This window comes from Hyperolius riggenbachi, chromosome 2 (assembly GCF_040937935.1).
Source record: "Hyperolius riggenbachi isolate aHypRig1 chromosome 2, aHypRig1.pri, whole genome shotgun sequence".
NCBI classification, from domain to species: Eukaryota; Metazoa; Chordata; class Amphibia; order Anura; family Hyperoliidae; genus Hyperolius; species Hyperolius riggenbachi.
The window spans coordinates 249,551,422-249,576,851 of record NC_090647.1 but is presented as its reverse complement, the minus strand read 5'-3'; the positions used below and the strand labels follow the sequence as shown (position 1 = coordinate 249,576,851).

Here is a 25,430-nt window from a genome sequence, read left to right as displayed (position 1 = left end):
TCTTTTGCATGTTTGTCACACTTAAATGTTTCTGCTCCTCAAAAACTGTTAACTATTAGTCAGAGATAACATAATTGAACACACAATGCAGTTTTAAATTATGGTTTTTATTATTTAGTGAGGAAAAAAAACTCCAAATCTACATGGCCCTGTGTGAAAAAGTGATTGCCCCCCTTGTTAAAAAATAACTTAACTGTGGTTTATCACACCTGAGTTCAATTTCTGTAGTCACCCCCCCAGGCCTGATTACTGCCACACCTGTTTCAATCAAGAAATCACTTAAATAGGGGCTATCTGACACAGAGAAGTAGACCAAAAGCACCTCAAAAAGCTAGACATCATGCCAAGATCCAAAGAAATTCAGGAACAAATGAGAACAAAAGTACTGTAATTGAGATCTATCAGTCTGGTAGAGGTTATAAAGCCATTTCTAAAGCTTTGGGACTCCAGCGAACCACAGTGAGAGCCATTATCCACAAATGGCAAAAACATGGAACAGTGATGAACCTTCCCAGGAGTGGCCGGCCGACCAAAATTACCCCAAGAGCACAGAGAAAACTCATCCGAGAGGCCACAAAAGACCCCAGGACAACATCTAAAGAACTGCAGGCCTCACTTGCCTCAATTAAGGTCAGTGTTCACGACTCCACCATAAGAAAGAGACTGGGCAAAAATGGCCTGCATGGCAGATATCCAAGGCGCAAACCACTTTTAAGCAAAAAGAACATTAAGACTCGTCTCAATTTTGCTAAAAAAAAATCTCAATGATTGCCAAGACTTTTGGTAAAATACCTCGTGGACCGAGGAGACAAAAGTTGAACTTTTTGGAAGGTGCGTGTCCCGTTACATCTGGCGTAGAAGTAACACAGCATTTCAGCAAAAGAGCATCATACCAACAGTAAAATATGGTGGTGGTAGTGTGATGGTCTGGGGTTGTTTTGCTGCTTCAGGACCTGGAAGGCTTGCTGTGATAGATGGAACCATGAATTTTACGGTCTACCAAAAAATTCTGAAGGAGAATGTCCGGCCATTTGTTCGTCAACTCAAGCTGAAGCGATCTTGGGTGCTGCAGCAGGACAATGACCCAAAAAACACCAGCAAATCCAACTCTGAATGGCTGAAGAAAAACAAAATAAAGAGTTTGGAGTGGCCTAGTCAAAGTCCTGACCTGAATCCTATTGAGATGTTGTGGCATGACCTTAAAAAGGCGGTTCATGCTAGATAACCCTCAAATAAAGCTGAATTACAACAATTCTGCAAAGATGAGTGGGCCAAAATTCCTCCAGAGCGCTGTAAAAGACTCGTTGCAAGTTATCGCAAACGCTTGATTGCAGTTATTGCTGCTAAGGGTGGCCCAACCAGTTATTAGGTTCAGGGGGCAATTTCTTTTTCACACAGGGCCATGTAGGTTTTGAGGTTTTTTTTCACACTAAATAATAAAAACCATCATTTAAAACTGCATTTTGTGTTCAGTTATGTTATCTTTGACTAATAGTTAACGGTTTTTGATGAGCAGAAACATTTAAGTGTGACAAACATGCAAAAGAATAAAAAATCAGGAAGGGAGCAAATAGTTTTTCACACCACTGTGTATATATATATATATATATATATATATATATATATATCTCTCTCTCTCTCTCTCTCTCTCTCTCTCTCTCTCTCTCTCTCTCTATCTATATCTATATATATATATATATATATATATATATATATATATATATATATATATAATGTGTGTGTATAGATAGATATATATATATATATATATATAGAGAGAGAGAGAGAGAGAGAGAGAGAGAGAGAGAGAGAGAGAGAGAGAGAGAGAGAGAGAGAGAGAGAGAGAGAGAGAGAGAGAGAGAGAGAGAGAGAGAGAGAGAGAGAGAGAGAGAGAGAGAGAGATAGATATATATATACAGTGGAGGAAATAATTATTTGACCCCTCACTGATTTTGTAAGTTTGTCCAATGACAAAGAAATGAAGTCTCAGAACAGTATCATTTCAATGGTAGGTTTATTTTAACAGTGGCAGATAGCACATCAAAAGGAAAATCGAAAAAATAACCTTAAATAAAAGATAGCAACTGATTTGCATTTCATTGAGTGAAATAAGTTTTTGAACCCCTACCAACCATTAAGAGTTCTGGCTCCCACAGAGTGGTTAGACACTTCTACTCATTTAGTCACCCTGATTAATGACACCTGTCTTAACTAGTCACCTGTATAAAAGACACCTGTCCACAGAATCAATCAATCAAGCAGACTCCAAACTCTCCAACATGGAAAAGACCAAAGATCTGTCCAAGGATGTCAGAGACAAAATTGTAGACCTGCACAAGGCTGGAATGGGCTACAAAACCATTAGCAAGAAGCTGGGAGAGAAGGTGACAACTGTTGGTGCGATTGTTCGAAAATGGAAGGAGCACAAAATGACCATCAATCGACCTCGCTCTGGGGCTCCACGCAAGATCTCACCTCGTGGGGTGTCAATGGTTCTGAGAAAGGTGAAAAAGCATCCTAGAACTACACAGGAGTTAGTGAATGACCTCAAATTAGCAGGGACCACAGTCACCAAGAAAACCATTGGAAACGCATTACACCGCAATGGATTAAAATCCTGCAGGGCTCGCAAGGTCCCCCTGCACAAGAAGGCACATGTGCAGGCCCGTCTGAAGTTTCCCAATGAACACCTGAATGATTCTGTGAGTGACTGGGAGAAGGTGCTGTGGTCTGATGAGACCAAATAGAGCTCTTTGGCATTAACTCAACTCGCTGTGTTTGGAGGAAGAAAAATGCTGCCTATGACCCCCAAAACACGGTCCCCACCGTCAAGCATGGGGGTGGAAACATTATGCTTTGGGGGTGTTTTTCTGCTAAGGGCACAGGACAACTTAATGGCATTAAAGAGAATCTGTATTGTTAAAATCGCACAAAAGTAAACATACCAGTGCATTAGGGGACATCTCCTATTACCCTCTGACACAATTTCGCCGCTCCCCGCCACATTAAAAGTAGTCAAAAACTGTTTTAAAAAGTTTGTTTATAAACAAACAAAATGGCCACCAAAACAGGAAGTAGGTTGATGTACAGTATGTCCACACATAGAAAATACATCCATACACAAGCAGGCTGTATACAGCCTTACTTCTGAATCTCAAGAGATCACTTGTGTGTGTTTACCTTCTGTCCCCAGCTTCTCTCATGCACTGAACATTACAGGCTTCCTGCAGACAGCTCTGCCTATTTCGTTAATTCCTTAGTATGTGACAGACCAGCTCCTTTCACAGCCTCCAGAGGAGGATTTTTATCCAACTCTCTTCTATCACTGATAAGATAGCAGAGAAGCTGCTGGCTTATGTAAATAAAACACACACTGGAGTGTGCATAGAGGAACAGTTCAACACTGAAGAACTTGGCAGCCTTCCAGACACAGGCCGACAAGTCTGACAGGGGAAAGATACATTGATTTATTACAGAGACTGTCATAGTAGAAAGAGCTGCAGTAAGCCACAACACATTAGAATAGGTTTAGGAACGTGTAGGATGGTAGAAAAAACATTGTAATTTTTGTTACAGAGTCACTTTAACGGGAAAATGGACGGAGCCATGTATCGTGAAATCCTGAACGACAACCTCCTTCCCTCTGCCAGGAAACTGAGAATGGGTCGTGGATGGGTGTTTCAGCACGACAATGACCCAAAACATACAGCAAAGGCAACAAAGGAGTGGCTCAAGAAGAAGCACATTAAGGTCATGGAGTGGCCTAGTCAGTCTCCGGACCTTAATCCAATAGAAAACCTATGGAGGGAGCTCAAGCTCAGAGTTGCACAGAGACAGCCTCGAAACCTTAGGGATTTAGAGATGATCTGCAAAGAGGAGTGGACCAACATTCCTCCTAAAATGTGTGCAAACTTGGTCATCAATTACAAGAAACGTTTGACCTCTGTGCTTGCAAACAAGGGTTTTTCCACTAAGTATTAAGTCTGAAATGCAAATCAGTTGCTATCTTTTATTTAAGGTTATTTTTTCGATTTTCCTTTTGATGTGCTATCTGCCACTGTTAAAATAAACCTACCATTGAAATGATACTGTTCTGAGACTTTTCATTTCTTTGTCATTGGACAAACTTACAAAATCAGTGAGGGGTCAAATAAATAAAAAAAAAAAAATACACACACACACACACACACACACACACACACACACACACACACACACACACACACACACACACACACACACACACACACACACACACACACACACACACACACACACACACACACACACACACACACACACACACACACACACACACACACACACACACACACACACACACACACACACACACACACACACACACCACAACTTAATTACAATACAGTTTTGAATACATGATTTATAGCAGTTAAAATGTTTGCCAATGCCTCTGTCACCCATGTAAAAAATCATAGTACTTAATCCCTGTTTTATTTAATAAACCAATGATCCAGATTTCAGTGATAGTTAAATTAGACCATGCATGCCCCATCCATGTTGCTGCCACCCCTCTGAAACACAACTTAAATAAAACCTTTCCAGTTATGTGAAGTGTCCTAGAAGTTACCAGTAAGCAGCACATCAAGCCTTGATCACAAATAGCTTTTGTTTACAGAAGTCTTCCTGAGTTCTGGTACACTTAACAGGAAGAACTGTGATTGAATGAAAACTGTTCTGTAGGGAAAAGAAATAACATATAGTATTTATATTTAGTTAGTATTTATATAGCTCTCACATGTTCCACAGTGCTTCACAGAATACCTTATTTACTCGTGTGTGTGTATAAGCCGAGGTACCCACTTTTCCATCAGTAATCAGGAAAAAGTGATTGACTCGCGTATAAACCACCACCTCCCAGTATAGCCCCCTCGACAGTAGCTAGATGTGCCCGCAGTACAAGTCATTACTTCTCCCTATAGCCAGATGTGCCCCAAGGATGATACAGCTGTGTCTCAAAACGCCACTAGATGGCGTCATAGATATGAGACAGCGATTGCCACACGGGAAGAATGCCCGATCATTGCTGATATGTTGCTTGCTCACACTACTCCACAAGGGTCAGTTAAGGGGGGATGAAGTTTAACTTATCTGTATGTTGTTGGGGATGTGGCAACCCAGAAGAAACCCACTCAAAAACTGGGCGAAGAGACAAACTCCGTGCAGGTGATGCCCTAGTTGGTATCGACCAGGGAGCTGGCGCTACAAAACGAGTGCTATCTGCTATGCCAAAACAGCATTCAAAAAGAGTATTTTTTTTTACTCAGGTTATCTTTTTTTATATCATGCTAAATTTATTTGGTGTTCAGACAAAACAGTGCCGTGAATAAGCAAAAATGGAGGACATTTGGATGTAGCACGGTGGCGTAGTGGTTGCCTTGCAACGCTGGGTCCCCGGTTCGAATCCCAGCCCGGTCAACATCTTAAAAGGGTTTGTATGTTCTCCCCGTGTCTGCGTGGGTTTCCTCCCACATCCCAAAAACATACAGATTAGTTAATTGGCTTCCCCTTGAATTGGCCTTAGACTACGATACATACACTACACAATACATACATAAACTGTGGAAGGGATTAGATTGTGAGCCCCTCATAGGGACAGTTAAGTGACAAGACGATATACTCTGTACAGTGCTTCAGAAGATGTCGGCTCTATATAAATACTAAATCATACTAATGTAGGCAAATACTTTTTCACACCATTATATATAGGCCACATTCTGTTTTTCCTCAAAGGCCATTTTACAGTGTTTTACATTATAATACAACAGCATCCCTTTATAGTAAACTTCAAGGGACCTGGCCAAGTACTTTACTATATCAGAATTTGCCATGCATTGTATATGAATACAAGCACCTTTCCTGGAACTTGGGGAAGAAGTTTACGTTAGCCAAAGGTTTACTATATCAGCATTTACTATAATGAGATTCTACTGTATCTCATCAAATGTTTCTCCTCCACTGCTGAACTTTATGATTAACACGCCTATGAATATTAACTGAAACCAAAAATGCAGGTAGACAGAAAAACTTTTGTATAGTGTGTGCTCAGCCCTGCGCATAGGTGGGGTAGTGCATGAAAATTATTTTGCATGCATTTGAATACCTTTACATTCATGCTCTTCTTATTTATTTTTGTAGGCATTTTGGAATTGGGTTGAAAATTATCCAGATGAATTTACAAAATTGTACCAGAGGCCTCAGACTGATATGGCAGGTAAGTTTTCTAGTGAGTTTTCTTCGTTTTTTTTAATAATAATAATAATAATTAATTTTTTTTTTAATAATAATTGTAAAAGTGACATTTCTCAATCTTTGTGGTGACCAATGGAGCTGTTATGTACAGTATAATCATCTAGAGGCCCAGTACTAGTAAACCACAGAGCCGTAGAATGTGTTTGGTTTTTTTTTTAGGTAAATTTGCTTTGCTTGGCTGGCCTGGTGCTTTGGTATGCTAGACTTGCTTTTGTAAGCCTTGACAGCAGTAGTTCTTGTATGGCTGTGCTCTGTGGTAATTTTTATAATTATGCCCAGATTCTATTGCACAAGTATTCAGCTTCCTTTTATAATAGATGCACAGCGCCATAATCACCCTTGAGAAACACAAACTTCTATGCTGGATGAATTGTGCTTTTAGCCACTGAAAATATGACACTAAGCAGTCACCTGACCAAAACTTCTGTGTCAGAAATGTAATGTTTTTAATTTAACTGTTGCTTTTGTGTATTGTTGACTATGGTGTCTTTGTATTCTTAGTCTGGCATTTGGTTTCAGGGTTAGTTCACAGTACGACAGAGCTCGCCGGTATGGGCAGCATATCCAATGAGCTTTAACTGCACCAGTGATCCACTAAAGTACAGTATTCACACTGTCTGCAAACTGAAGTGCACCATGTATTAGAAATATGCTAATGAATTTACTGCCTGTAAAATGTGTGCGGTTTGGGGACTGTCCATTGCGTATTGCCAATTGTGTATGTAATAATGGGATAGGGAGAGGAATAAAATTGCAGCGTTATATCTACAGGAATTTCAGTTACCGGACCCAGCCAGATATTTCCAATTTATTTATTGCAAAAGATACAGCAATTCAGTTTCCAATTCATGCAAATTTACCATCATATGCAATAATAATGAGGCTGAACTAGGGCTGTAATCTATATTTGCTTAACCGCTTCTGACCACGCTAAGTGAAATCTACGCCCTGTTTGGAGCTGTTATCCTTGCCAGGGTGTAGGTTTCAATTAGCACGTCACATGGACCCCGCCACTGCAGCTCACTCACCCTACCATCGCAATGACAGCAGAGCGCCGTGAGCCGGGCAGAAGCAGATTTCATTGGTTTCTGACCCTGTGACCACTGAGCCAATCGGCTCGCAGTGATCACAGGGTCAGGAGCCAATGGAATCTGCTTCTGACTGGCTCATGGAGTTCTGCTGTCATAGTGACGGCAGGGCAAGTGGGCTTCAGTGATGAGAGAGCGACGTGAATGTTGAGAGCGACTGGTCTGTGTGGCGAAACATCGGTGAGCCCTGTTTTTGTACCAGCATTCTCTGGTTCTTAAGAGGCCAGAGACTGCTGGTACTCAAGTGGTTAAGAAAAGACTACACAGCTGTTGGCTGTAGATAGACGCTAATCCAGCTCCTAGTGATCCAGGTAGTGTATTAGTAAATCTCTTACAACAGTTTATTGCTCGGCCATACAACTTACCACCCAAATGAATATTATCTCCTGTTCTTCCCACAAGTAGAGCAGTCTTTTGGTGGTCTCTGATTGCTGTTGTGATTCTTAGGTTTTTTTTTTAATAATAAAAAAAGGGTTTTTTCCCCATTTTTTTCTTATATCCCCCCCCCCCCATATTGGCCCTAAACTGTGATCCATATACATGGATCCATATACACATACATAGGCATCAGCGTACGTGATTAGATTGTGAGCCAATCAGAGGGACAGTTAAGTGACAGGGCTGTTCCTTGTACAGCGCTGCGTTAGATCACTTCGCTGTTTTTTTTTGTGTGTGTGTCTTTAACGGCCTGCCAGCTCCGATCGTGGCTGGCAGGCTGATCATGGATCCCCACTCTGTGTCTCTGCAGGGAACACGTGAGTGTGTGTTCCTAACTAATCTCGCCCACCACACTTTGACGGTCCCCAGCGAGCCACTCTCCCATCGTGGAGGTGGTTAATAGCGATACTTTTTTTTTCCAGATGATGATGTCACCCAGCCTCTTGACAACAGCGCACAAACCCTTTATAGTTGTGCAGTGCGGTGTTTGTGCTCATTTCTGTTGCAAAAATCATTATTTTATATTTTTTTTAATATGTAGAAATTTTCCTTCTCTCATGCCTGTATGTGTTGACATTTATGTGTTTTTTTTCACATTTGGCATTGTTTCTGCCCTTTAGATTGTGCAGAGAAGCTGTTTGACCTGGTGGACAGTTTTGCTGAGAGCAACAAGAGAAAAGTCGCAGTTTGGCCGTTGCAAATTATTTTACTTGTTCTATGCCCAGAGATTATCCAGGACATCTCTAAAGAAGCAGTAGAAGACAGCAAAATGAACAAGGTGAGTTAGACTGTAGTCTTATTCGTGTATTATTTTTATTGCATTACTTTCTCTGTGTTTTAAAGTAGGATTCTGTGGAAAAAATTGTGAAAAAGACCATACATCCATATTAGTGAGGCACTGCAGGCAACACGTGGATTGCTGTGGAAGCATTCTGCAGTGGAGAGGCATAAGATCCAATGCAACTCTATGGGCCAACGATCTGCTGCCAGCAGCACATTGACCTAGATTTTCCATCCTGTCAGATAGATCAAATCAATCGAAATCGGCTGCAAATCGATCGTGCAATGATTTGCGGCCAAACGATGGCTGAAATCAACCAGTGTATGGGCCCCTTTAGCCAGGTGGCAAAAATGTGTAGCTCTTTATCCTTTATTATCAGACTGTAGTGAAGGTTGTTGGTAGAGTTGAGCTGAAATTTTCGTAATTTCGCATTACTATAATTACGCATGCGAAATTTGCGTTTACGATGCGAAATTTGCGTAGCGAAATTGCCATTAAAATCGTAATTGAAAATACCGTAAGCGTAATTTTCAACGCGAAATTTCGCGTTTCGTTCATGCCGTAATTTCGCATTAAACGCCACCGTAATTTCGCGTTAAACCGTAACGCTCCGTATAATATAAAAAAGCCGCCGACTTTAAGGGTTAATAGCAAAGCCCCCTTAAATGCTAAGAGCCTCAAATTTGGAGAATATATTAAGGAGATCAGGAGGAATAAGAGGAAAAATTTTTTTTTCAAAAAGACCTTATAGTTTTTGAGAAAATCGATGTTAAAGTTTCAAAGGAAAAATGTAAACATTTAAAAACCCGCCGACTTTAACGGTTAATAGCAAAGCCTGCTTAAAGTTTAGGAACACCAAATACCCAGGGTATATTAAGGGGATCAGTGGGAATAAGAGGAAAAAATTTTTTTTCAAAAAGACCTTATAGTTTTTGAGAAAATCGATTTTTAAGTTTCAAGGGCGAAAATGTCTTTTAAATGCGGAAAATGTCAGTTTTTTTTGCACAGGTAACAATAGTGTATTATTTTCATAGATTCCCCCAAGTGGGAAGAGCTTTACTTACTTCGTTCTGAGTGTGGGAAATATAAAAAAAAAACGACGTGGGGTCCCCCCTCCCAGACCTCTTTAACCCCTTGTCCCCCATGCAGGCTGGGATAGCCAGAATGCGGAGCACCGGCCGCGTGGGGCTCCGCACCCTGACTATACCAGCCCGCATGGTCCATGGATTGGGGGGTCTCGGAAGGGGAGGGGCAGCCAAGCTTTCCCCTCCCCCTCCGAGCCCTTGTCCAATCCAAGGACAAGGGGCTCTTCTCCACCTCCGATGGGCGGTGGAGGTGGAGGCCGCGATTTCCTGGGTGGGGGGTTCATGGTGGAATCTGGGAGTCCCCTTTAAAAAGGGGTCCCCCAGATGCCCACCCCCCTCCCAGGAGAAATGAGTATAGAGGTACTTGTAGTACCCCTTACCCATTTCCTTTAAGAGTTAAAAGTAAATAAACACACAAACACATAGAAAAAGTATTTTAATTGAACAAAAAACATAACCACGAAAAAAGTCCTTTAATATTCTTAATTAACCATTAATACTTACCTGTCCCTTTAAATAAATGATCCCACGCAATATCCTCGGAAATGTTCTATCAGTTACAATGTAACAAAGTTATTATGTAACAACTTTGTTACATTGTAACTACGCCGCACCCGACGCCACTCGCCGCTCAGCCGCCGCATACGCGTCCGTGCAGGACGCTAAGTCCCCGCAGCTCCCGCTGTCCACCCCGCCCACATCTGTCACCCACATGTCACCCACATGTGGGTGACATGTGGGAGAGGCGGGGAGGGCAGCTGAGCCGGCGGGGACTTAGCGTCCTGCACGGACCCGACAGAGCTCTGAGCTATATAGCTCAGAGCTCTGAGAAGCATCTTTGTATTTGGGCTCCAAGGAGCCCCATTGGTCCTTAGCAGACCAATGGGGTTCCTTCTGATTTGAAGGAACCCCATTGGTCTGCTAAGGACCAATGGGGCTCCTTGGAGCCCAAATACAAAGATGCTTTTGAGAGCTCTGAGCTATAGCTCAGAGCTCTGTCGGGTCCTGCAGCGCAGACGCGGCGGCGGCGGCGGCGGCGGTGAGTGACGTCGGGTGCGGCGTAGTTACAATGTAACAAAGTTGTTACATAATAACTTTGTTACATTGTAACTGATAGAACATTTCCGAGGATATTGCGTGGGATCATTTATTTAAAGGGACAGGTAAGTATTAATGGTTAATTAAGAATATTAAAGGACTTTTTTCGTGGTTATGTTTTTTGTTCAATTAAAATACTTTTTCTATGTGTTTGTGTGTTTATTTACTTTTAACTCTTAAAGGAAATGGTAAAAACAAGGAACACCAAGAGCCCCAATAGTGTAATATGTACTGGTAAATGGTTACTAGATAGAGTAAATATTAATACTCACAAACCAGGGTTACCATTAGGCAACCACTGTAAAGGCAGGTGGGGAGATTTTCCTGACCCCACTCAGGAATAAGAAGTCGCTCTCTGTAGATGAGAAAAAGGGGGGTTCAACCCTCCACCCAGGGTGGACTCAATATTATGCAGGAGAACAGAGGCGCCAAAAGGATAAAAGGAAGCTAAATGAGCTTAAAAACCAAATTCTTGGTAAATAGAGGAGGTAGTGGTGGACTTACCTCCTCCAAGTAGACACACAACGACTGTAGTAAAGACAGTCAATATATTTTATTTATGAACTCCAAATATGCAACGCGTTTCGCAGGTTTGATCCCGCTTCATCAGGCAATAACAACGGAGCAATAGCATATGTGGTCAGTAGAAGAGCTGTGGTCAGAGGTGCCTGGCTCTTCTACTGACCACATATGCTATTGCTCCGTTGTTATTGCCTGATGAAGCGGGATCAAACCTGCGAAACGCGTTGCATATTTGGAGTTCATAAATAAAATATATTGACTGTCTTTACTACAGTCGTTGTGTGTCTACTTGGAGGAGGTAAGTCCACCACTACCTCCTCTATTTACCAAGAATTTGGTTTTTAAGCTCATTTAGCTTCCTTTTATCCTTTTGGCGCCTCTGTTCTCCTGCTTAAAGGAAATGGGTAAGGGGTACTACAAGTACCTCTATACCCATTTCTCCTGGGAGGGGGGTGGGCATCTGGGGGACCCCTTTTTAAAGGGGACTCCCAGATTCCACCATGAACCCCCCACCCAGGAAATCGCGGCCTCCACCTCCACCGCCCATCGGAGGTGGAGAAGAGCCCCTTGTCCTTGGATTGGACAAGGGCTCGGAGGGGGAGGGGAAAGCTTGGCTGCCCCTCCCCTTCCGAGACCCCCCAATCCATGGACCATGCGGGCTGGTATAGTCAGGGTGCGGAGCCCCACGCGGCCGGTGCTCCGCATTCTGGCTATCCCAGCCTGCATGGGGGACAAGGGGTTAAAGAGGTCTGGGAGGGGGGACCCCACGTCGTTTTTTTTTTATATTTCCCACACTCAGAACGAAGTAAGTAAAACTCTTCCCACTTGGGGGAATCTATGAAAATAATACACTATTGTTACCTGTGCAAAAAAAACTGACATTTTCCGCATTTAAAAGACATTTTCGCCCTTGAAACTTAAAAATCGATTTTCTCAAAAACTATAAGGTCTTTTTGAAAAAAATTTTTTTCCTCTTATTCCCACTGATCCCCTTAATATACCCTGGGAATTTGGTGTTCCTAAACTTTAAGCAGGCTTTGCTATTAACCGTTAAAGTCGGCGGGTTTTTAAATGTTTACATTTTTCCTTTGAAACTTTAACATCGATTTTCTCAAAAACTATAAGGTCTTTTTGAAAAAATGTTTTTTCCTCTTATTCATCCTGATCTCCTTAATATATTCTCCAAATTTGAGGCTCTTAGCATTTAAGGGGGCTTTGCTATTAACCCTTAAAGTCGGCGGCTTTTTTATATTATACGGAGCGTTACGGTTTAACGCGAAATTACAGTAGCGTTTAATGCGAAATTACGGCATGATACGACTGTAATGCGAAAATTATGCGAAAATTACGCTTACGCGAAATTTCGCGAAATCCTTCTTCATTACGATTATGTACTTACGGCCATAATCGTAATTACACTAATTACGCGAAATTTCGCAAAATCGTAATTAGGTCATTACGCTCATCTCTAGTTGTTGGAAAGTTCAGAAATTAGTAGTTTTTTAAATGCAGTAGTCAAATATGTACATGGAGGACTTTTTCTTTCTAACTGGTATTCAGTAAATTTAATGAAAGTAGACAGCTTGCCACACTTTATATACCGTATTTTTCGCCGTATAAGACACACCTAGGTTTAGAGGGCAAAATCCAGGGGAAAAAAATACTAAACCTGGTTCGTCCATGTTCCAGGAGCATCTTGAAGATGTTCTCCCCCAGTTGGTATCCTCCTATACCCCCTTCTGTCTTCCCAGGTGTCCCCTTCTTTCCTCTCAGGTGTCCCTTTCTGTCCTCTCAGGTGTCCCCTTCTGTCCTCTCAGGTGTCCCCTTCTGTCCTCTCAGGTGTCCCTTTCTGTCCTCTCAGGTGTCCCTTTCTGTCCTCTCAGGTGTCCCCTTCTGTTCCCAGGGTCCCCTTCTGTCCCTAGGTGACCCCTCTTCTGTCTTCCCAGGTGTCCACCTTCTGTCCCCAGATGTTCCTGCTATCTCCCATGTGTCTGTTTCTTCCCTTGTCCCCGCTATCTCTGCCGTGTCCCTGCTTCTCTCCGATGTCCCTGCTACTTGCACGTGTCCCTGCTCGATGTTTAAATGTATACAGTGTAGCTCTGCTGTACCTCCGCTATGTCCGCAATGTCCCCGCTACTTCGATGTGTCCCTGCTCAATGTTTAAGTGTATAAAGTGTAGTGCTGCTGTATCCTCGCTATCTCCTCCATGTCTCCCTCTCTCTACAATGTCCCCAGCTAATTCGGCAATGTCCCCCGCTATCTCTTCCATGTCCCCGCTATGTCAGCAATGTCCCCGCTAACTCATCCATGTCGCCGATATGTTGGCAATGTCCCCCGCTGATGCAGGCTCTTGCCTTTCCAGCAGCGCCCGCGGGGATAGCCGACCTCCTCGCTGCTGCACTTCTCGCTCTAGTGAACGCGACTTGTACTGAAGTGCGGCGAAGAGGTCAGCTATCCCCGCGGGCGCTGTTGGAGAGGTAAGAGCCTGCATCAGCGGGGGACATAGAGGAGATAGCGGGGGACATGGAGGAGATAGCGGTGGACATGGAGGAGGTAGCAGCGGGGGACATGGAGGAGGTAGCAGCGGGGGACATGGAGGAGGTAGCAGCGGGGGACATGGAGGAGGTAGCAGCGGGGGACATGGAGGAGGTAGCAGCGGGGACATTGCAGAGATAGCGGTGACACTGGAAGAAACCTGGACACATGGGGGATAGCAGGGACAGAGCAGGCACACAGGCAGGGAATCCCTGATGTGGCGGCGGATCGGCGGTTCCTATCGGCAGGCGTTTGGAAGTCAGGGATTCCCTGCCTTTGCCGTAAAAGACGCAGGGACTTTTTCCCCCCATTTTTGGGGGAGAAAAAGTGTGTCTTATACAGTGAAAAATACGGTATTTCTTTGTATGCCACCGTGATGTCATGCAGGATTGGTGTGCCTGCAAGGTACTTGCCATGTGCTGACAACTTAGAGGCACTGTAGTAACATAGTAGAATGTAGTAAATTAATCAGTATAAGTCTCCCTGCACACTGCATGTGATTCCGATTTTTTTAATCTGTTTTTACATCCGATTTTTAATTGTTACTGCATGCTGTGTGTTTTCCTCCGTTTTTCTGTTGATTGCATACAGGGAAAATCGGAATTGCAAATCGGATTCGTGAAAGTGAATCGGAATCACAAAACAGATTTGCAGTGTGCAGGGAGCGATTCCGATTTTCAATTCTGATTTTTCCCTGAATGCAATCAACAGAAAAATGTATGAAAAAATGCAGCATGCAGTAACGATTAAAAATTGGAATCGGATGTAAAAACTGATTAAAAATCTGAATCGGAAACGCATGCAGGGAGCCTTTAGCACCCCTTAAGCATTCTGGGAGACCAGGGCCAGTATGCAATTTACTTTTTCTCCTGAGTTGTCTCCTAGGTGATATTTTCACACCTTGTCATAAAATGCCTTTTAAATTAACAGCAAGTAAGAAAATACTCAATATTTTTGATAGTATTTTTTTTTTTAAATATTTTTATTTTTCAACGTGAAATCCTTCCAAAACGTTGAAACGGCATCTGTGAAACACATTGCCTAAACAGTGACAATAACTAGCCCCAACAACCCCTGGCCCTTTCCCAGATGATACTTTTTCAGCGACGCCTAGATACTTTTTCAGTTGTAAAATGCTTTTAAAAGCTAATTTAAAGAAAATATGAAATGTATCTCCTAGGAGATAATTTAGGAGAAAAAGTTAATTGCGGGGCCAGGTATCTTTTGTACAGGCTTCAGAACTCTCAGTAAGCAACTAGTTTGTCGCCTGACAAGACTAAAGATATTGCCACCTGTAATACATTTAAGGATGTAAATCGGGGTAAAGAAAGGTTTTACAATTTATAAATTAACATTGTGTAAAATGTTTTCTTGATCAAAAGGTGGTACACTTTTTTTTGCTTTTGTTTTGTCATTTCTGCTGGCATTTTACAGAAGCGGATCCAAACCGTGACCTGTAACAAGCTTGAAGAAGAAATCTATGCAAAAACTATTTACAAATAAACACTTGCAAACACTACCGAGAGATTGTACCAGGGAAATATGACTTATTCACACGGTCCAACTGGACAATGGCCTCAATTCATTAAGATTATCTCCTGTCTTTTTAATAACGTTTCTAGAGTTATCACCATGGTGATAAGGCATGTAGTGTTCAGGAAACCTTTTACCTCAGGCAAACCTAAAGTTAACTCTTCTCTCTTTAAGTTAAGGTGAGATCTCTAAATTTAACTCTTCAATCCTTAAAATAACTACAGAATTCTAAAGTTAAAGACAGGCTTTTAATTAAAGGGAAGGTTCAGGGAGGGTGGGTAAAAAATAAAAATCAAATTCCACTTACCTGGGGCTTCCTCCAGCCCGTGGCAGGCAGGAGGTGCCCTCGCCGCCGCTCCGCAGGCTCCCGGTGGTCTCCGGTGGCGCGCCCGACCTGGCCAGGCCGGCTGCCAGGTCGGGCTCTTCTGCGCTCCAAGGCCCGGAACTTCTGCGTCCCACGCCGGCGCTCTGACGTCATCGGACGTCCTCCGGGCTCTACTGCGCATGCGCAGAACTACTGCGCATGCGCAGTAGAGCACGGAGGACGTCCGATGACGTCAGAGCGCCGGCATGGGACGCAGAAGTTCCGGGCCTTGGAGCGCAGAAGAGCCCGACCTGGCAGCCGGCCTGGCCAGGTCGGGCGCACCACCGGGAGCCTGCGGAGCGGCGGCGAGGGCACCTCCTGCCTGCCACGGGCTGGAGGAAGCCCCAGGTAAGTGGAATTTGATTTTTATTTTTTGCCCACCCTCCCTGAACCTTCCCTTTAACTGCATGTGAAAATAACTACAGAGGATGTAACTTAAAGAGAATCTGTACTCTAAAATTCTTACAATAAAAAGGATACCTATTCATGATGTTCTCCTGGACCCCTCTGTGCTGTTTCTGCCACTCCCTGCTGCAATCCTGGCTTGTAATTGCCATTTTAGGGAGTTTTTTCAAACAAAAGACATGGCTTGTGATAGGCTCAGAGAATCTCAGTCTGTGACTCACACAGCCTGCAGGGGGCATGGGTAGGTTGTGTATAGCTTCTATCCTATCACAAGTAGAGCTGCACATTCCAGCCTGAGTCCAACAAAGACGACAGAGGAGAGAAGATTATATCATATAACAGATAACACAGCCACTGTGCAACTAGGAAAGGCTGCAGTAACACAGACCACATTAGAACATGGATAGGAACTTATAGGATAGAAGAAATAAGGCTGAAAATGTTGTTACAGAGTCTATTTAAGGACTGAAGTGATAAGATAACTCTCTCACTGTGAAAACTTATCTCTACACCTTAATAAGGCAAGATTGATATGTGGTGGTAAGTTTCCTCCTTATTATCTCCAGCATGATCTTAGTGAATTGAGGCCTTTAACTTTAGAATTCTGTAGCTATTTTTAAGGATTTAAGAAATAACTTTAGAGCTTATCACCATGGTGATAGCTCTAGAAAAGTTATTAAAGACAGGAGATAAGCTTAGTGCATTGAGGCCATTGACTGGCTGTATGTGAAATTAACTACAGAGGAGATAACTTTAGGACAGAAGTGATAAGATAACTCTCTCACTGTGAAAACGTATCTCTACGCCTTAATAAGGCAAGATGGATGTGTGGAGGTAAGTTTTATCTTGCCTTACTATCTCCAGCATAATCTCGTGAATTGAGGCCGTCCTAAATGATACATTCAAATGTGTGTACACATCAGTGGGGTAACACTGGAGGGGTCCTTGTTGATTCCCCCTCCACCACCACCACTCTGTATGGAATGTACAGAGTGGGGTGTCACTATCCTCCAGGTACTGCTACAAAACCACAGATAGAAATACATTGCTTGTAAGTGGGAATGCATCTCACAGAGGCAATCAACAGTCACATAGACCCGTACTATGAGAATAGTAATAAACATATCAACCCTCAATGCAATTAAATGTCTAAGGTCAGTAGGGTGGCTGATGCAATGGACTATACAACAAAGAGGTGCTAATACACATATACAGTGACCTATCTACCCAGTGTTCAACAGGTTTCACCCCGAAAGACTTCGTCAGGAGAGTGATGTGGGGTGAGGTAATATCTACAATATGTAGAATATACACAACAGCCCCTTCCCAGTTACCGTATATTCCGGCGTATAAGACGACTTTTTGAACCCTGAAAATCTTCTGCAAAGTGGGGGGTCGTCTTATACGCCGGGTGTCAGGTGCGGGGTGTTAGTATTGTGGCAGGCAGAGCTTACCGGGTGCAGCAGCCTTGGCGGAAAGGTCCGCTCGTGTCCTCGGTCCTTCTATGTCCTCCACTGTCCCCCGCATTATTTATGTCCACGTCCCCTGTGTTTGAAAAGTCAAAGCTGCAATATAATAGCATCTTGCGAGCAGCCGCTCGCATGGGTAACACCGCAGCTTCCTGATTCCGGGTCACATGACTGGTGACGTGCGCTCCACAATTCAGTGTCTTCCTCTTCCTATGCACGTCACCAGTCAGGTGACCCGGAATCAGGAAGCTGCCGTATTATCCATGCGAGCGGCTGCTCCTAAGATGCTATTATATTGCAGCTTTGAATTTTCAAACACAGGGGCCGTGGAGATAAATGATGCGGGGGACAGTGGAGGACATAGAAGGACCGAGGACACGAGCGGATCTTTCAAGGCTGCTGCACCCGGTAAGCTCTGCCTGCCACAATACTGACACCCCGCTCTTAAAAAAAAAAAAAATCACACCCTGATCTGTTTTCCCTCCCCTGGATGACTGCGGCACGCAGTAATATCCAAAGGTGTATACAGGGGTGGGCCAGGAGGATGGAGGAGGCATGTTGTGAAAAGGGGTAATCTTATACGGCGAGTATATGCCAAATTCTTTATTTTAACAGGAAAAGTTGGGGGGTAGTCTTATACGCCGGGTCGCCTTATACGCCGGAATATACGGTACATCAGCAAAAAACTCAGCAGCAAAATAGCCCAAGTCAGAGCTCTTTTTCTGCCGGGTTTTTTGCTGATGTAACTGGGAGTCTGTTGTGTGTATATATTGTACATATTACCCTCTCTATGGGCTGGTGCACACCAAAACCCGCTAGCAGATCCGCAAAACGCTAGCAGATTTTTAAACGCTTTTTTTTATTTTTATGAGGCGTTTTGCTAGCGTTTTGCGGATTGCTGCTGCGGTTTTCAGTATAGTAGATTTCATATATTGTTACAGTAAAGCTGTTACTGAACAGCTTATGTAACAAAAACGCCTGCAAAACCGCTCTGAACAGGCGTTTTTCAGAGCGGTTTGCGTTTTTCCTATACTTAACATTGGGGCAGAAACGCATCCGAAATCCAAAAAATGCCTCACCCAGGCATTTTTCGTTTCTGCAAAACGCCTGCCGCTCTGGTGTGCACCACCCCATTGAGATACATTGACCAAGCAGATCCGCAGCCGCAAGCGGATCTGAAAACGCCCAAAAAGCCGCTCGGTGTGCACCAGCCCTATCTGTATATTTCAGTTACCCCACTGAAATATATAGCACCACTACAAATACTTTGATTTTACTAATAAAGTGTACACGCGTTTTAATGTATCATTTAGAGCATTGTCTAGTTAGACTGTGTGAATTAAAAAAAAAAAACTATTTACAGTTAGTCATTAAAGTTATTACCTAGACAGGGCTGTCCCCACTCTTATTTGCAAAGTCAGTAGAGCCAATGGCTGAGCTGGTTCGGCGTTCCCCCCCCCCCCCACATATACATGGATTTCAGTATGGTAATATTGAGGAAAGAATTATGCTTAATGCGGATGTATTTGTGGGATACACAGTCCTCACTGGAGGCTGCCATCGATATTGCCCCTCTTCTAGAAAGGTCCTGTTCTAAGATGGTCATGGTTGAAACTTCCTCTGTCGGTTGTGGCCAGAGTGAGGGCCAGTGCACATCAAAAACCGCTACCGGATCCGCAAACGCTAGCGGTTTTTGAAGCTGTTTTTCAGAGCGATTCTAGGAATGTATAGAGAGGTTCTAAACATGCCTTGGTTTGTTTTTTGGAGCGTTTTTGTGTAGCAGTTTTTATATTTTGATACAGTAAAGCTGTAACTGAACAGCTTCTGTAAAAAAAACGCTTGGAAAATCTCTCTGAGCTAGTGTTTTTCAGAGCGTTTTTTCCACTTTTCTATACTTCACATCAAGGCAGAATCTCAGAAATCAGCAAAACTGCTGCAGGACCCGAGTTTGCATTAGGGGAAAAAACAAAGTGCTCTGGTGTGCACCATCCCATTGCAATACATTAGCCAAGCGTATTTCAGCCCGCAAGCATTTTAAAAAACACTCAGAACTGCTCTTGGTGAGCACCAGCCCTGAATCTTGTAAAAATGGTACTTATGCCTCAAATCCTATTTCCTGCATAACTCCCCAATTTGGTTGCCACTAAAACTGTTTAAGATTTTTGTTAAGATGTTCAGGGACTTGATCTGGAACAAAAAAAAAAAAGTTATTACCTGAATCAATGTTTGTTTGATGTCGGCATATCTACTTCATGACTGACACCGGACCATACCTCAATGGCTGGCTAGAATTAGAAACTCCTTCCACAGCCTCAGATTTTCAATTGCATCCTTGAACTGCTCTAGAAGTGATGCTGCAATGATCAAGAATGTTTTTTTTTTTTTTATTATTTTATTAAACAGGTTTGTCTTATGTGTTTTTAGAAATTGTTTCTTGAAAACCTCAGGAAAGCCTTAACAGGCCATGGAGGAGGGAAACCACTTACAGAGAGTGCGGCTATTGCTTGTGTAAAGTTGTGCAAAGCATCAACATATGTCAACTGGGAGGATAATTCTGTCATATTTCACTTAGTTCAGTCTTTGGTCATTGACTTAAAGGTGAGCAAAGTTATAATTAAGTGTATGCTATTCAGCCTTTTTCTACATATTGTTTTTTATTTTCAAGCAGAGCTTATACATTTAAAAGTTACCCATTCCTCACAACTTTTTTTTTCTTTGCCCCCATCCCCCGAAGCCTTACTTAGTTGTCTTAATTTACAGTCCAAGCTGTGTTCTTCAGGCTGGTCTGTAAAATACAATTCAGTATGTTAAAATGGCTTCATTTAAGGTTGAGTTTTAGATTATGTAAATAGTTCAAATAAGCCTTTTCCATTTATGAAGTACGAGTGGCATTCTCTCTAAATAAGAGTATTTAGTTTCTCTTCATGAAACTGTGACCACTCCCTTTTAAAGTGGCCCAAATAATGAAAGCACTGAGGTCTCTCCCATAGAGTGAAATGAATTGTTAGTGGAAACATGCCACTCCTCTTTTTAAGAGCCACTATGCAAGGCCACGCTGCTGACATGATGCAGCACCCAGACTCAAAAGGTATCTTGAACCAGGATGGAAGTGTGTTAGTGATGTTACCATGTTACCAAGGAGCGTCTATCCCCCTATTTATTATTATTTTTTTAATTCAATTATTTTCAAAATAAAAGTACAAACAAGGGTGGCATCAAAAGTCAACAATACAGTGGGATGCGAAAGTTTGGGCAACCTTGTTAATCATCATGATTTTTCTGTATAAATCGTTGGTTGTTACGATGAAAAGTGTCAGTTAAATATATCATATAGGAGACACACACAGTGATATTTGAGAAGTGAAATGAAGTTTATTGGATTTACAGAAAGTGTGCAATAATTATTTAAACAAAATTAGGCAGGTGCATAAATTTGGGCACGACATGGGCACAGCTGCTAAAATACCCTTTATTGTGGCTGGGTTGACACAAAAAAAAGCTTACAGCAGTGTATGCAAGTTGTTTCGCAGGGACTAGCCCTGCTTCATCAGAGAAGTCTCTGATGTAGTAGGGCTAGTCCCTGCGAAACAGCTGTCAGGCTTGTTCCCCCCCCCCCCCCCCACTGCTGTAAGTTTTGTTGCGTCAACCCAGCCACAATAAAGGGTATTTTAGCAGCTGTGCCCATCTCCTCCTTCTCCTCTGATTGAAATCGTGAACTACCATTGGAGCACGCTGCAGGTAAGCCCAGTGTGGCAGTATCCACCCCTGCTGCATTTTGTGCAAGTGCTTTCTCCTCTCCATATTTGCATGTACTAGAGAAGATGTAGCCAAGCTGTGCATTATGCATCTTATACCTGGCACAATGATTACTTTTGACCTCTTGAGTCAGCCCTGTCCAAAGTCCAGCCCAGGAGCCAAATGCTTTCCACGGAGCGATTTCTGTTGGCCCCAAAACTGTACAGTTAATTCCATGCATAGCTCCAGTGCAGGGGCCAGCAGCTGTAATGGCCACTGATTAGCAGCTGCTACTGTGCTAAATGCACACAGTAAAATGGGTTATTTCCCATGGAAATGTTTTATTTGACAAAATGTCACAGGCATAGTGTACCTAATGGCAATCAAAAATTGTGTTTAACTTCTCTAGTTCAGTCCCATAGCACTCTCAAGAACGGCGATACGGTCCTTGGCCTAAAAAGTTAGGACACACCTGTCATAGGTGGAATCAACTTGGCTTAAGATACTGGAAAATACCCTTTAGACTAAAAGTCAATCAACAGTTAAATAAATACAGATAAAATTATATTTATGAAATGTATTCAGGATATGGCAATAAATCCCAAGCCATTGTTTCCTAACAAGCAATGTTTACGAATAGAAGCATTATCTCTGCCTATATGGCCTGGCATGGCCGCAGTATGCTTGTATTCATAAACATTGCTTGTTAAAGGAAATATCCAGGCATATGAAAAAAGACATTTACTTACTTGGGGCTTCCTCCAGCCCCTTGCAGCAGACGTATCCCCTGCAGCAGCTCCGCTCCCAGCCACCGGCCCGGGGTCCCCGCCAGTGCAGAGGCCGACCTCGCTAGGTCGTCCTCTACTGTGGCTGCACGAGCGCCGCTGTCAATCACTTGCACGTGGTGTGGAGTGTACTGTGCAGACGCAGAAGTTCTGCGCTTGCGCAGTACACTCCACACCACGTGTGAGTGATTGAAGATCGTGTCTTGGAGACAGGCTCTGATTTGCCCTGAGCTGTATGAGTTGTTGATCCATTTGCTGGATATAATCCATCTTTCTTGGAAAATCCACCACCCCTGGGACTGAAGTCTCTTACCCCTGATGCACCAAAGTACATTTGGCATATGTGTCCTCAGGTATAGATAGCCAGGCATACAGTGCTGCCCATAATTATTCATACCCCTGGCAAATTTTTACTTACTATTATTCAACCAACAAGTAATCTTTTTGATGGGAAATGACATAAGTATCTCCCAAAAGACACTGTTGTTCTTTGAAGAGACACTCAAGCAGAAAAAAAAATGATATAATGAATTGGTTGTGTAGTACGGATAATTACTAGAAGATTAGTAGCAAAGAAAATATTCTCATATTTCTATTTTCAGTTATATAGTGTTTTTTATAGCATTGCATCATTCTTTAATATTTGCAGTTTCCACACTACTCATAATTCTAAATGTTTTTACAGAGCAGTCTTGTGAACTATTGACCCTGCCCTCTGGCAGGGAAAAGTTGAGTTAATAAACTTCAGAAGACAGACCTCTCTGCGACTTTGAACGTCGTGGAGCTTAATAGCTGTTTTTGCATAGAGATAACTGGAGTTTCTTAACTCTTCCTGTACTGGAAAGAATTAGACTTCTGTCTCTGCTCATAATGTTTTATCTCTAGCTGTACTACACATACAAATCAATATATCATAATGTTTTTTCTCTTCAGTGTCTCTTTAAGGAATGCACCTTATTCCTTCATTCCAAATATGTTGTCTGGCAGTCCTGCTGATAGTGTCTGAATCACACATGACACAAGTATGCAGCTAATCCAGTCAGACTTCAGTCTGTAACTGATCTGCATACTTTTTCAGGTTCTATGGCTTAAAGTATTAGAGGCATGAGACCAGAAGGGCAGCCATGCTACTGGCAGTGTTTAAAAGGAAAAAAATGTGAAATAAGAGTGGTTGCTTTTGGAATAAGAGTGATTGCTTTTTCCTTATGTCGTTTGTTCAGATATGTGACTGGTCTATGCTTGCGGCCTGTCCGCCCCATTGGAACTTTTACGAAGCCCCCGGTCCGTGGCTCTGGGCGGCGTCCGATGTGGGTGCGCGCACCAGGGCAGCGCGGTCTCGGGCGGGTTCTGGCGCTTTCAGGTTGGCCTGGCCCAGGGGGCTCCCGCGTGGAGGGCACGCCCATAAATAAGTGGGTAGCCGGAAAGGGTTATTAATTTATTTAATGTCAAGATGGGTAGGTGGAATTCTTCAACTACAATTAGTTTGATTTGTGACACTGGTGGAATGTTTATATACATAAATATTCTTGGTATATTATAATAAAAATAAATCAAACTATGATGCAAACCTGGGACCCACGTATGATGGCTTCACGGCTGTCACATCTGGGTCACATAACGGCTGAGTTTGAGAAAAAAAATAAAAGGAAATAAATATTAGCCTCCATTTCCCTCTCAGTTCAGGTGTCTTTTAATTTAATGGTTAAATCATTTATTGGTTGGATGTTTGCAGACCTTAATCAAATGTAAAATTGGCATAGTCCCATGTGTATAAATGTGCTTGCTGCATTTTGACTGTATTTGTATTTTATTGTTAAAGTACCTAATCACATTTCATAACATTTGCTAATAAATGTTACAACAGTAGCAACAAGCCCCTTCTGCAATCCTTCAGTTGTTATATACAGCCCTTACTGTTAACCCCTTTTCCTCTCTCAACAGAACTTGCTCTTCAATCCAAGTAAACCTTTCTCCAGAGGGGCTGGAAATCAGAATGCAGATGTTGATCTTATGATTGACTGCCTTGTTTCCTGTTTCAGGATTAACCCTCAGAACAACCAACATTTCAAAGTATGTTCACTATAAGATAAAGTCTGTCTGCTATGTAAAGATGACACAATCTCTGAACTGTGTGCATGCATGAAGCGGAAAAAGCTTCACAGGGAGCTCATTTTCAGTTGTTACACACAATGTAACAATTGAGGAATGTAAACAAAATATACGGTTATCTGCACTTCGGATCGGATCCTAAGCCGAAGGGTCTTTCTATGGTAGGATAAAATGCTTTAACTGTTTGAATGTTGTTCTGCTACAATTTTGTTTTATATTGGCTTTAAATCTGTAAAGAATCTTTTATAGCAAAGAAATAATACTGAGTTTCAGCCCACTTTAATACTTTGGAAAGCAAACTTCAGTTCATTTTCTAAAGCTTTCATATAGCAAGGATTTGTTGGCCAGTTTGCATCATGTGTTGTCTGTTTACAGAATATAATTAAGAGTAACCCATGCTGAGATGATTATTTGCTAGCAAAATGTAAGAGAATACGTTGTCCATTTTTAAGTAATTTGGTTGTGTTTTGAAAGCTTATCACACATATCACACAAGTAACTCAGGCAACAGGGACTAGTTACTGTGACTAGACATAAATTTACTTTAAAGGACACCCAAGGCGAAAATAAACTAATGAAATAAACAATTGTATCTATCTTTCTTCTCCTAAAAATGACTTTTTAAGATATTCCACAGTTTTATGTTTAAATCTACTTTTTAAGTTTTAACTGTTATATTGTTTTTGTTCAATGACACATTCATTGAAGTATGTGAGAGCTAAAATTTATGAACAATTGACCTTTTTTATCTCTCTCCTGCTCTCAGAAGCCATTTTCTGCTAGAAAAATGTTTTATATTTGGAATTTCTTATCAGTGAGGGTCACGCTGTGGTCACTTCTTGAGTCAGGACTCAGTCAGCCACTTACATACCTGATGTTTAACTCTTTCAGGCAGAGAGAGAAAAAAAGGAACACAGCCTAGTTATTTGTGTGCTAGGCACTGTACATACACGTCTATTTCATCATGTCGCATGTCACCTCGGGTATCCTTTAAAGCAATGATGGCAACTTCTCAGGTCAGGGGTAGGCACATTCTGTCACCACATTCAGACCATAAAACGTGCCAACATTTTCTTTTTTGTAAGTGTTTTTTTTGGGGGGGGAGAGGGGTGCATTATATGTTACAGGTCAGCCATCACTGCGGCTGCGCTGGCCCAGCTGCACGCGACACACAGCCCGTAACCGCAGGGGG

The 25,430-nt window shown here is 42.5% G+C and overlaps 1 protein-coding gene across 5 annotated transcripts in view; it reads left to right on the top strand.

The window, feature by feature from the left end:
• Positions 1-25,430, top strand: part of NF1 (neurofibromin 1) — a 343,136-nt gene that overhangs the window by 77,627 nt on the left and 240,079 nt on the right. For all 5 annotated transcript variants that reach the window (XM_068268482.1, XM_068268483.1, XM_068268479.1 and 2 more), the window contains exons 7-10: positions 6,178-6,253; positions 8,438-8,595; positions 20,034-20,207; positions 24,071-24,199. In XM_068268482.1, coding sequence (XP_068124583.1) covers positions 6,178-6,253; positions 8,438-8,595; positions 20,034-20,207; positions 24,071-24,199 — 537 coding nt within the window. The remainder of the gene's footprint in view (positions 1-6,177; positions 6,254-8,437; positions 8,596-20,033; positions 20,208-24,070; positions 24,200-25,430) is intronic.